This window comes from Macaca mulatta, chromosome 1 (assembly GCF_049350105.2).
Source record: "Macaca mulatta isolate MMU2019108-1 chromosome 1, T2T-MMU8v2.0, whole genome shotgun sequence".
Taxonomy (NCBI): domain Eukaryota; kingdom Metazoa; phylum Chordata; class Mammalia; order Primates; family Cercopithecidae; genus Macaca; species Macaca mulatta.
This window is the reverse complement of record NC_133406.1, coordinates 140,044,870-140,058,215: the sequence shown is the minus strand read 5'-3', so window position 1 is coordinate 140,058,215 and position 13,346 is coordinate 140,044,870. Positions and strand designations below refer to the sequence as shown.

General features: G+C 38.6%; 1 protein-coding gene across 7 annotated transcripts in view; it reads right to left on the bottom strand.

The window, feature by feature from the left end:
• Positions 1-13,346, bottom strand: part of DBT (dihydrolipoamide branched chain transacylase E2) — an 81,766-nt gene that overhangs the window by 37,129 nt on the left and 31,291 nt on the right. For all 7 annotated transcript variants that reach the window (XR_013413827.1, XR_013413823.1, NM_001261277.1 and 4 more), the window contains 6 exons: positions 12,708-12,829; positions 9,730-9,946; positions 8,575-8,741; positions 5,710-5,787; positions 1,487-1,678; positions 1,264-1,335 (listed from right to left, as the gene is read on the bottom strand). Coding sequence is in view for 5 of the 7 variants with exons in the window: in NM_001261277.1 (NP_001248206.1) it covers positions 1,264-1,335; positions 1,487-1,678; positions 5,710-5,787; positions 8,575-8,741; positions 9,730-9,946; positions 12,708-12,829 (848 nt within the window). In the remaining 2 variants the exon portion in view is untranslated. The remainder of the gene's footprint in view (positions 1-1,263; positions 1,336-1,486; positions 1,679-5,709; positions 5,788-8,574; positions 8,742-9,729; positions 9,947-12,707; positions 12,830-13,346) is intronic.

Sequence of the window (13,346 nt, the reverse complement as noted above, 5' to 3'; positions counted from 1 at the left end):
TAAAACCATAAAAACCCTAGAGGAAAACCTATTCAGGACATAGGCATGGGCAAAGACTTCATGACTAAAACACCAAAAGCAATTGCAACAAAAGCCAAAATTGACAAATCAGATCTAATTAAACTAAAGAGCTTCTGCACAGCAAAAGAAACTATCATCAGAGAGAACAGGCAACCTATAGAATGGGAGAACAATTTTGTAATCTATCCATCTGACAAACGGCTAATATCCAGAATCTACAAGGAACTTAAACAAATTTACACGAAAAAAAACAAACAACCCATCTTAAAGTGGGCAAAGGATATGAACAGGCACTTTTCAAAAGAAGACATTTATGTAGCCAACAAACATGTGAAAAAAAGCTCATCATCACTGGCCATTAGAGAAATGCAAATCAAAACTACAATGAAATACCACGCCAGTTACAATGGTGATCATTAAAAAGGCAGGAAATAACAGATGCTGGAGAGAAGGTGGATAAACAGAAATGCTTTTACATTGTTGGTGGGAGTATAAATGAGTTCAACCATTGTGGAAGACAGTGTGGCAATTCCTGAAGGATCTAGAACCAGAAATACCATTTGACCCAGAAATACCATTTGACCCAGCAATCCCATTACTGAGTATATACCCAAAGGATTATAAATCATGCTACTATAAAGACACATGAACACGTATGTTTACCGCAGCACTATTCACAATAGCAAAGACTTGGAACCAACCCAAATGCCCATCAATGTTAGACTGGATAAAGAAAATGTGGCACATATACACCATGGAATACTATGCAGCCACAAAAAAGAGTGAGCTCATGTCCTTTGCAGGGACATGGATGAAGCTGGAAACCATCATTCTCAGCAAACTAACACGGGAACAGAAAACCAAACACTTCATGTTCTCACTCATAAGTGGGAATTGAACAATGAGAACACATGGACAGAGGGTGGAGAATATCACACACTGGGGACCTGTCACATGGTGGGGGGCTAGGGAAGGGATAGCATTAGGAGAAATACTTAATGTAGATGACGGGTTGATGGGTGCAGCAAACCACCTTGGCATGTGTATACCTATGTAACAAACCTGCACATTCTGCACATGTATCCCAGAACTCAAAGTAAAAAAAAAAAAAAAAAAGAAAGAAAAAAGAAATAATGGACTTTCTAAGGTAAACTCAGAAACTTAAACCTAGGGGTTACTCTTCATTGTGTTGAGTCCCTGAATTTGCTTAAACTCCATTTTTCAGTTATCTAATACATGTACCTTAATTGATCCAAGGGCCCCAATGGCTACTTCAGGTGGCAATATCACTGGTTTGGTATAGGTACCACCAATCTATTTAAAAAAAAAAAAAAAAAAAAAAAGGAGAGTATTACAAGTTAGGATTTTTCAGGGAACAAATGCCAAGTGACATTTTCTATTTTTAATTAAGCATATGATCAGAAATCTTAAGCAATGGTTTATGTATTTCAACATTATTACTCACTGATCCAATGTTGGAAAGAGTAAATGTTCCTCCTGTAAGATCAGTGGTGCTGAGCTGACCCACAGAGCCCAATTTCTGGAGGCGGTTCAGTTCAGTGGCGATGTCAAATATAGAGCAGATCTGAACATTTTTCACATTAGGGACAATCAAACCCTGCTCAGTATCCATTGCTATCCCAATGTTATGAGAAGCCTAAAAAATAAAAAATTATACAGTAGGGCTTTTAATGAATAAGCTAACAGCAAAGAAAGGATCAACCTTCACTGTCATCTAGAAACCACTACCAAAACTCATTTTTACCAAATTGGTAGTGATTTAAACGAAATAATTTAAAAATAATTTTTAAAAGATTTTTTGGGCTAGGTGCAGTGGCTCACGCCTGTAATCCCAGCACTCTGGGAGGCCAAGGTGGCTGGATTACCTGAGGTAATGAGTTCAAGACCAGCCTGGCCAACAGGGTGACACCCCATCTCTACTAAAAATACAAAAATTAGCAAGGTAGTACAGGCCTGTGAACCCAGCTACTCAGGAGGCTGAGGCATGAGAATCGCTCAAACCCGGGAGGTGGAGGTTGCAGTGGGCCGAGATTGTACCACTGTACTCTAGCCTGGGAGACAGAGTAAGACTCTGTCTAAAAAAAGATAATGTTTTTGTTGATAAGAATGTAGGCAATAAGCTATTTCCCAACACTGTCAGTGCAAATGTAACTGGTACAGGTTGAGCATCCCTAGTTCAAATATCTGAAATCTGAAATGCTCCAACATCTGAAACTTTTGAGGGCTGAAATGTCATGTCATGTAGCCAATTTCCTTGAAAACTGATTTATCACCCTGAGTCAAGATCCATCTTCAGAATTCTCTATACTGACAAATACAGAAATGTAAAGTTTTTATTTTCGATTTATTGGATGGATTAAGCATCTCAGCATTCCTTACTATGTGATAAAATACATATATAATAAAAAGTATATTCAATATTTTGTCCTTAAACATTATGCTGCATAGTTGTTGAAACAGTTCTCATTTTGTAATATTTAACCATATCAGAGCCCATCAATTAAAAAAAAAAAAAAAACAAAACAGAAAAATGCAGCCATTGTTCTGGCAGGGCATAGTGGCTCGTGCCTATAATCCCAACACTTTGGGAGACTGATGCAGAAGGATTGCTTGAGGCCAGGAGTTCAAGACCAGCCTGGGCAACGTAGCAAGACTCCATCGCTACAAAAAAAATTTTTTTTAATTAGCTGAGTATTATGGCACATGCCTGTAGTCTCAACTACTTGGGAGGCTGAAGTGGGAGGATCATTTGACCCCAAGAGTTTTAGGTTACAATAAGCTATGATTATGCATGGGTGACAGAGCAAAACCCTGTGTCAAAAAAAGAAAAAAAGAAAACTGTGTGGCCGGGCACAGTGGCTCACGCCTGTAATCCCAGCGCTTTGGGAGGCTGAGGCAGGTGGATCACGAGGTCAGGAGATCAAGACCAGCCTGGCTAACACAGTGAAACCCTGTCTCTACTAAAAATACAAAAAGAAATTAGCCGGGTGTGGTGGCGGGCGCCTGTAGTCCCAGCTACCCAAGAGGCTGAGGCAGGAGAATGGTGTGAACCCAGGAGGCGGAGCTTGCAGTGAGCCGAGATCACGCCACTGCACTCCAGCCCGGGCTACAGAGAAAGACTCCGTCTCAAAAAAAGAAAAAAAAATTGTTTCATGTATAAAAATGTTAAAAATATTGTATAAAATTACCCTTAGGCTATGTGTATGAGGGGTAAATGAAACATAAGTGAATTTCATGTTTGGACTTGGGTCCTATCCTCAAGATGTCTCCTTTGTATATGCAAATATCCCATAATCCAAAAAAAGTCTTAAATCCAAAACACTTCTGGTCCCAAGCATTTCAGGTAACAGATACTTAACCTGTATAGACTTTTTGGAGAACATATGACAATATGTACCAACATTTATAAAAATTTGTGTTAAGGAACTAAATGCAGAAGTATGTAGGGATACACAGGGATGTTGAGTACACACTGTTTATTAGTTTGAGAAACTGCGAATAATCATAATGTTTATAAACAGGTCACTGGCTAAATAAATAACAAAGCTATATGTGTTGACACATAATGATGTTTACAATATAGTAAACGAAAAAGAAGAGGCTGGGCACAGTGGCTCATGCCTGTAACCCAGCACTTTGGGAGGCTGAGGTGGGTGAATCACTTGAGCCCAGGAGTCAGAGACCAGCCTGGGCAACATGGCAAGACCCCATTTCTACAAAAAAAAAAAAACAAAAATTAGCTGGGCATGGTGGCAGGTGCCTGTAGTCCCAGCTACTCGGAAGGCTGAGGTGGGAGGTGGAGGCTGCCGTGAGGTGATGATTGCACCACAGCATAGATATTCTCTATGGGAATACTTTAGACAGGCAACAGAGTGAGACCCTGTCTCAAAAACAAAGAAAAAGAAAAAGAAACAGAAAAAAAGCAAGTTAAAGAAAATATTAACAATTCTATATCTTGTAAAAAGTATGTGAAAATGAAATCCTAGAAAGATGTATATCTCAACATAAACAGTGAGTTATCTTAGGGTCATGGAATTGAGGGTAAACATCTTTGTTTTCTTTTTTCTTTTCTTTCTTTTTTTTTTTTTTGACAAAGGCAGGGTTTCACTTTCTCACCTAGGCTGGAGTGCAGTGGCAAGATCAGAACTCACTGCAACCTCCATCTCCTAGGTATCATATGATTCTCCTGCCTCAGCCTCCCAAGTAGCTAAAACTATAAGTATGCACTACCATGCCTGGCTAATTTTTTTTTTCTGTAGAGATGGGGGCCTCCTCACTTTGTTGCCCATGCTGGTCTCAAATTCCTGGGCTCAAGCCATCCTCCTACCTCTGTCCCCCAAAGTGCTGGGATTATAGGCAGGAGCCACCACACCCAGCCAACATCATGATTTTCTTGACCGAAATTTTTGTGATAAGTATATACTTAATCAAGAGATATTAAAATTAAAATTAAAATTAATACAGATGGCTGTATTAACCATATGGGAGCTGACCTCCCAGAATATCTAAGCTTACTTTCTAGTTGTACATTTCTTTTCTTTTTTTTTTTTTTTAATTCTCTTTTTGAAATAGAGTTTTGCTCTTGTCGCCCTCGCTGGAGTGCAGTGGCACAATCTTGGCTCACTGTAACCTCTGCCTCCTGGATTCAAACAATTCTCCCACCTCAGCCTCCTGAGTAGTTGGGACTATAGGCGCTGGCCACCACACCTGGCTAATTTTTGTATTTTTAGTAGAGACAGGGTTTCACCATGTTGTCCAGGCTGGTCTCAAACTCCTGACCTCACGTAATCCACCCGCCTTGGCCTCCCAAAGTACTGGGATTACAGGCGTGAGCCACTGTGCCCAGCCTCTGGCTGTACACGTCTAATGATAAGTAAACTTAAGGAAAAGCATCTCCAAAAGAGTTCTCGGTCTTAAGAAACTTTCACTCCTCACAGAAGAGTTTACTCAAATTGAATTCAAACTTTTATTACTTTTCTCACTTAAATTATTCTTAATCTCAAAATTCAAGGAATTTGCCAGGTGTAGTGGTTCATGCCTGTAATCCCAGCACTTTGGGAGGCTGAGGCAGGAGGATTGCTTGAGACCAGAAGTTCAACACCAGCCTGGGCAACATAATGAGACCACGTCTCTACAAAAAATTTAAAAATTAGTTGGGCATAGTGGCGCATGCCTATAGTCCCAGCTACACAGGAGGCTGGGGCAGAAGGATTGCTGGGGTCTGAGAGGTCGAGGTTACAGTGAGCCACGATCATAACACTGCACTCCAAACTGGTGACAGAGTGAGACTCTGCCAATAATAATAATAATAATAATAATGATAAAAAATATTAAAATTCCAGGAATTCAATTTTGAAAGACTTGCTTCTTTTTGAGAGGGTAAGTAGAGCGGGTAACATAATCTGCCATACAGCTATATTTCCATTATTTTAAGCAGAAAACAAAAAAAAAGCTTAAAAATGGTTTTAAGAATCTTCATATCTACACAGTATTATTAAACACAAAAACAACAACAAAGAATTAGACTTAAGTTTAATGTTTTACCCCATACCTTTAATTCTAGTCTAAAAAAGATCACTATTTAAAGTACAATAGAAGTCTCTCTAAGCTACAAGCACATTTGCCCCATCTTCTATTAATAATAAGAACATTTTCTGCATAGCCAACCTTATATGTTATATTCTGGCAGTTTTCATCCACAGAAGCATTAAGGATAGGAAACTGTAGTAATCCCAAGGAAACAGCCTGTTTAACAGAAAAAGAATGCAATTTTAGCACTTTTAACTCAGAAAGGATAGGGAATTTGAAACAATAAGAGGAATAAAAGGAGGGAGAGAGAGAACTCTTATTTATGCTGAGTTTAATTTCAAGTCTACATGTACCTAGTCGCATTATTGCCAATGTTACCTTCAAGCAATGTAGAACTAGGTCACCCTAATCATTAAAGAATGAAAGATAGGTAGCTTGTAAACATCAAGGAGATTTTCAAAATAATGATGCAGACCAGCCAAAGTTCCAAAGAAAATGCCTAAATTCTAGGTGATTTCCTCACTGACATGTTGAATCTTAAGATTTCCATGAGAAGTAAACCTGTGGTTCAAAACTAGGAATCAAAACACAAAAAAGCAGGTAAGCTATTTCCCTGTGTGGAAAGAACACATAATAAGGATTTCAAAGCGCACTGACCATTAGATGCCAATTTGCTACTTGGTGTCCTTGGCCAGCTGAAGGGCAGAGATGGCCTGAACATTTACTTTACAGCTCAAGTCTCACTGAATAGCATTTACATTTTCCCTCTCTGCCGCCTTCTCCCTTTCTTTTTCCTTTTGTCATTTACTACCATTTCTCTCCTGTCCATATTCAGATTTCCCTAACTGTATCCAAATGTTCTTGATATCTGTTCCCCTGCCCATTCGGGATCTAATAATCAAGTTTCATATCTTACATGTGGTGGTCATGCATTGTATTAAATTTAAAAGATAGCAAAATAAAAATGCTTAAGATCATTCTTAAAAAGAATTCCCTTCCCCACTGCCCTTTTCTGGTCCCTGTTAAAGTTCTTTACATGCATTGTGTTATTTTTCTCAGTGCATCAGGGGTCTTGATGGAAAAAAATCAAATTCTTGAACTAGAGAGTTAAGAAAAAAGTTTAAACATATAGAGACACTTCATAGTCATTAGTTTAATTAGGACAGGTTAAGAGAATAGATCAACTGAAGAAAAATACAACGAAAAGAATTGCTACGAGTTCCTTAATTTTTATGACTTGGAAGTTTTTTTCTTGTTTGTTTTTGAGACAGGGTCTTTTTGTCACCCAGGCTGGAGTGCAGTGGCATGATCTCAGCTCACTGTAGCCTCAACCTCCTTGGTTTGAGTGATCCTCCTGCCTCAGCCTCCTGAGTAGCTGGGACTACATGTGTGTGCCACCATGCCCAGGTAACTTTTGTATGTTTTGTAGAGATGGGGTTTCACCATTCTGCCCAAGCTGTTCTTGAACTCCTGAGCTCAAGCAATCTGCCTGCCTTGAGAGAACCCTTTCTTAGAAAAAAAAAAAAAAAAAAAAGGGAGATAAAGGAGAACAGATTCTGTCTCATGAGGCTCAGTGCCCAGTAAGTGAGTAAGTGAAGAGAAAACTGAGTAAGCACTCACAATGCACTGAGATAAGTAACAGTGGGAAATAAGAGTATTTAATTCAAATAGTGACAGCCACAGAAGGAGTCTGTACCTGACCACAATTTGGGATTTATTTGCAGGTGTTTGATGGAGAAGAAGGGGCACTTCGAGTGGAATTGTGTATTCTAGCAATTATGGGTAGCTTCATATGAGGGAGTGAGATAAGAACGGAGAGGCAGGCAGCAGAGACTTAAAACACATTTGTATGCCACACTAAGGAGTATGGAAATTATCCTAAAGGCAATGAAAGGGAACCACTGAAAAGAATCAGAGAATATTACAATAATTTGATTTACAGAAGACCAGTCTTGGTGCAGTGTAGAGAAAGGACTGAACATGCTCGCATTAGAGACATCAGGATGTCCTTCAGAGTAGAACAGACCAGAATCTGAAAGAGCTTCTCCACCTGTTAGCTATAAGTCCTTAACAAGTTTCTCAACCTCTCTGAGCCCCAATTTCCTTAAATGGAAAGTGGGGACAGTAATATTTACATGTCAGGGTTACTTGAGAATTAAGAGATAATGTATACAGCATGCTTAGTATGGAGCCGGGCACATGGTAGCTGCTGCACAGTCACTAATGTGAGCTAGACTGTAAGCTGCTCAAGGTCAGCTGATGATCTTACTCCATTTTATACTGGTCCCAAGGCTTAGCACTAGAAATGATTCCCAGGAGCCTCAATATAAGTTTGTTGAATAAATGAAAATAAATATTAAATATATATCAGTGATATTGCAAAATTAATATCAAGTCTCATTTTAGTTCAAACCAGGACTTGGCTGGAGTGATCCTTTTAGGATTAAAGGCTTTACTTAACTGGCAGAATTGTCTCTACCTAGCTCAAAGATAAGTGGCTAAACATATGATATAGACATTTCAATTTTATAATTTCCTATTGAACAAAGAAATGGCACATTTTCTATTTGATGTTGTGAAAAGTAATATTTTTATTCAAGGCCACAGTCAACACATTGCATGTTGGCAAAGCAAAATTTAAATGTCCTACTTGGGGGGCCAGATGCGGTGGCTCATGCCTGGAATTCCAGCACTTTGGGAGTCCGAGGTGGGTGTGGATCACCTGAGGTCAGGAGTTCGAGACCAGACTGACCTACATGGTGAAACCATGTCTCTACTAAAAATACAAAATTAGCCAGGCATGGTGGCAGGTGCCTGTATTCCCAGCTACTTGGGAGGCTGAGGCAAGAGAATTATTTGAACCCGGGAGGCAGAGGTTGCAGTGAGCCAAGTTCGCGCCATTGCACTCCAGCCTGGTTGACAAGAGCAAAACTCTGTCTCAAAAAAACAAACAAACAAATAAATGTCCTACTCAAGCTTTGTTTGAAATGAATGAAATCTCACCTTTAAGAAGAAAGGCATAAAGGAGAGTTTAATTCCACGAGCAAAAGCAATGGGTTTTAATTCTTCTCGGAGCTTAACCAGTTCAGTAAGGTCAACCTCATCACAATAACCAAAATGAGGTATCTTCAGGGCTGCAGACATAGTCTTGACCATTGCTTTCTGAAAGCCTGAAAAGCATTCAATTGTTATTCATTTATTTAAATTCTTAAATCTCTTCATCCTTTTTTTTTTTTAAAGAAACTAAAATGGAAGGTTCTCTAATGTCCTTTACTCTCTCAGTTAAACCCTTCTTCTTACTACTCTCTTCATTACGTTACCTTACATTGAAAGTCACTAATTTCAAAGCTGGAACATTGACTGCATCATGACACTCAGTAGCAAATGCAATAACATAGCAGGTAACTGCATTAAATGCTGTGTTATATAAAAAATTCAAAAGAATGCAAGCCATGTATTTCCCTAACAGCTTTCCTGCAAAGCCACTCTTCTGGAAGTTAATCATTCCAAGAGTTTATAAATAACAAATCAGAACTAGTTATTTTGAAAGCTAACTACAAACAGTGAATGTTTAAAATATCCTGTGTGTCTTCAAACAGAGCAATTATCAGTATACAAGTTTATACTTCAAGAAACCTGCTAATGTATTCCTCTTCAGAAGTTAATGGTATACATAAATTGGAAGTGTTTCCCGGAAAAGCTGTTATTTCATCATTTAAAAATTATGGCCAGGCACGGTGAGTGGCTCATGCCTGTAATCTCTGCACTTTGGGAGTCCGAGGTCAGGAGTTCGAGACCAGCCCGGCCAACATGATGAAACCCTGTTTCTACTAAAAATACAAAAAATTAGCTGAGCATGGTGGCATGCACCTGTAATCCCAGATACTCAGGAGGCTGAGGCAGGAGAATCGCTTGAACCTGAGAGGCGGAGGCTGCAGTGAGCTGAGATCGTGCCACTGCACTCCAGTCTGGGCAACAAGAGCAAAAATCCGTATCAAAAACAAAAAAAATAAAAGAATAAATTATATGCTGACTGAGGTTGAACTTTCCCTTCAGTAAGACTTAAAAACACCATATTAGTAACGTATAGTTTACTGAGGTAGCTTCCCCCAAAATAAATGAACTATTGCCTTATATTATTGTTATTATTATCATTACCTTTTATGGGTTCTGTTTTGTCTTTGCCTGTGAATACTGGAGGTTTTGATACTGGTATAGGAATAGTCATGTCTTTTGGCTTTGGTGGAGGTGGCATAATTTCAGCTTTTGGTGAAGGAGGTAATATAGCTCCTGTCTGCTTTTCCAAATAGTTGAGGATATCTTCTTTAAGTATTCTGCCATCTTTTCCTGAGCCAACAACTTCACTCAGCTTAATCTAAAAAATGATATATTTTAATGCCAAAAATACAACTACTTAAAAATATCATTAAAGTTTCAAAATGGAATTTGATCAGTTGACGGTAAAATATATCTGTCCAATAAATTAGTAAAAAGAAATAACCTTTTCATTTTCTACTTAAGTAATCATTTATTACTTTGTATACACGGTTCACATGTGCATGTGATAACCAATGGGTATCTATATTATATATAATCTAGAGCTATTTATGAAAACTTACTTTTTAAAACAAAATTTTGTAGAGACAGGGTCTCACTCTGTCGCCCTGGCTGGTCTTGAACTCCTAGCCTCAAGCCATCCTCTCAACTCAGCCTCCCAAATGTGCTGGAATTACAGGCGTGAGCCACTTTGCCCAGCTGAAAACTTACATTTTTATACTCAAGTATTTTAAAATCTCTTGCATAATTCTTACTCGACCTTTTCTATTCTTGGGGACTACATAAGAAGAGGGAGAGCTGAGAATTTAAGAGAAACTAAATGCTCTACCAAATTTAGACCAATGTTTCTGACGTTGGCTATCAGTTAAAAATGTAACAGCTTAGATGATCATAATACAAAAGCTCTCTCAAATGTTATTTTTCTAGTAGTTGCTTTGGAAAGATCAATACAAAACATTTAATTCTATTTAAATACAAACAAACATAAGAGCTTGGAATGATCTCCTCACATATAGTATGTATTAATTTCTTAGGAATAGGCCCCATTTCATTTGTATTAGTGCATCTCTAAGGATGTCTAAAATAATAAAGGACTTTACTAAGGCAAACACTAAGTGTGTAACAAATGGACTATGAAAATTTAAACAAATAATTTTTAGGCAGTTACAAACAACTGTAAATGCCACTGGTTCTTAATTTTAAACAACCTCAATTCATAAATATGCAAACTGAAAGAAAAAAAGATGATTTCTGACAACTAAATCCAATATTTAATTTTTAGTAATCACACAAGCATTCTACCCAAGTATCCTATCCACATCTTGAGGGAGTGTTTTAGGAAAGCGAAATCATACATTTCTTCTATATATTCCTTTCTATATTATTATTATTATTATTATTTTTTTTTGAGATGGAGTCTCACTCTGTCGCCCGGGCTGGAGTGCAGTGGCACAATCTCAGCTCACTGCAAGCTCCACCTCCCGGGTTTACGCCATTCTCCTGCCTCAGCCTCCTGTGTAGCTGGGACTACAGGCGCCTGCCACCTCGTCCGGCTAGTTTTTTGTATTTTTTAGTGGAGACGGGGTTTCACCGTGTTAGCCAGGATGGTCTTGATCTCCTGACCTCGTGATCCGCCCGTCTCGGCCTCCCAAAGTGCTGGGATTACAGGCTTGAGCCACCGCGCCCGGCCCCTTTCTATATTATTAAGAAAAAAATTATTAAAATGCTTTATAGATTTCAAAGCAATATGTTAAATCATTATTTCATCGGATGCCCTTAATAACCTAGTGTTACATGTTACTATATCTATTTTCTGCTATGCCAAATGGTCTTCATACTTAAACACATTTAAGGGTTACATAAAATTTCATCAAGGATACATAACATAATTTGACTTTGAACACGTATGCATCTTCTAATTTTTGGCTATATAAAATACAAGGAAGAATGTATCCTAGATTATTTTCTGGGAATTGTTCCCCTGTGGCAGGATAACTGGCTGAAAGAATATGAACATTTTAATGACTCTATTACATATTTCACAAAATATAAACTTTTATTTTTTTCCCATAGCAACCTTACTTTTCTCAAAAAGAGACAAAAAAAAAAAGTCTCATGGTGGGGCACAGTAGAAAGTATTCAGGCTTCAGAACCAGAAAGATTTGTGTTCAAATTCCTAGTTCAGTTTACTTGGTTTTAGATAAGTTAATCAACCTTCCTGCAGGGTCCTTGTGAGGATTACAGATAATGTGTCTATAGTGTCTGGCACATATGTGCTCAAATAATGGAGGCAATGATTGTTGAGACTGTATGTAATGTCTAAGAGCACAGGTTTTGGAGTGATATAGACTCACTTTCGAATCCTAGCTCTGTTGCTGTGTTAGCTGTGTGACCTTAGACTAGTTACTTAAACCCTCCAAGTCTTAAAACAGCTCCTTATCTTACGGGGTTAAATGAGAATATGTAAATACCTATCCCAGTGCCAGGGAGCCACCCTGCCTGGCATTCCACCTTCCATTCAGTCAATGACTGGCAGAGGAAATACAAAAGGCGGACCTCCTTGCCTCAAAGCAGTAATTCTGTGGTTCTCCCCTTCACCCTCAGATCAGGCCGGAGTCTTTCTTTTTTTCCTTAGGACCATGGCAAGCTTTGGGACAGGCCAGATGATTGATACCATAACCATGTCTGGCCAGTTTCCCTTCTCTTCCCTTTCTTATCCTGCCTCCTTCATTCCCTTTACAGGTTTTCCCTCCTTCAAATTCCTATCTCGTGCTGTGCCTCTAGAATACCTGACCTAAGACCTGGTATTTACAAGTGCTCAATAAATGGTAGCTCTTACTGTTATTAGACTCCAAGAAAGAATAATAAAATCACACTGCTCAACTGACAGTAAGTAATAAGTTTACAACTTCTCTTTTCTCCCATGTATTTTTATGCAACTATCATTTTTCAGTAGCAAATATTTTCATGTTTCCTTAATTTCACTGAGCCATTTCATCATGGGATAGTTGGCTAATTTTTCAGAGATACAAATGTACACTTTCTATACAATCTCAGACTTAAATATTAAGAGAACTTACATTGTTTTCCATTGCCAGACGGCGAACTGCAGGAGTTGCCAGTGTTTTTCGGCCCTTTATCTCTTGGTGTGTATGTTCATCATGGGACACTGCAGGAGTTTCAACAACATCTTCTTCTGAATCTGGTAACAAGGTAAAACTTAACTTCAGTTGAATTTTTTTTTTTTAAATCTTAGTGGCCTATAATATCTAAATAAATTCAAGTTATCGTCTAAATGTATAAAAGTTGAACTACTTCAGAACAGGAAAACACAACTATCCTAATGGTATGGGTTGAGTGGGGGCGTATGTGTGCTGGTACCTGGTACTTTTTAATTATTAGTATCTGGTGGATATGTCACTCCTGTTGAAATAATATAGCAGCTACAAGTTAAAAAAAGAGAGTTTTCCTCAAGAAATTTTAAAATGTGTTGTGGCTAGGTGCAGTGGCTCATGCCTGCAATCCCAGCAATTTGGGAGGTCAAGGCAGGCGGATCACCTGAGCCCAGGCATTCAAGACTAGCTGTGGCAACTATAAGGAGACCCCATCTGTACAAAAAATTTAAAAATTAGCTAAGCTTGGTGGCACACGCCTGTGGTCCCAGCTACTTGGGAGACCAAGATGGAAGGATTGCTTGAGCCCAGGAGGTCAAGGGTGCA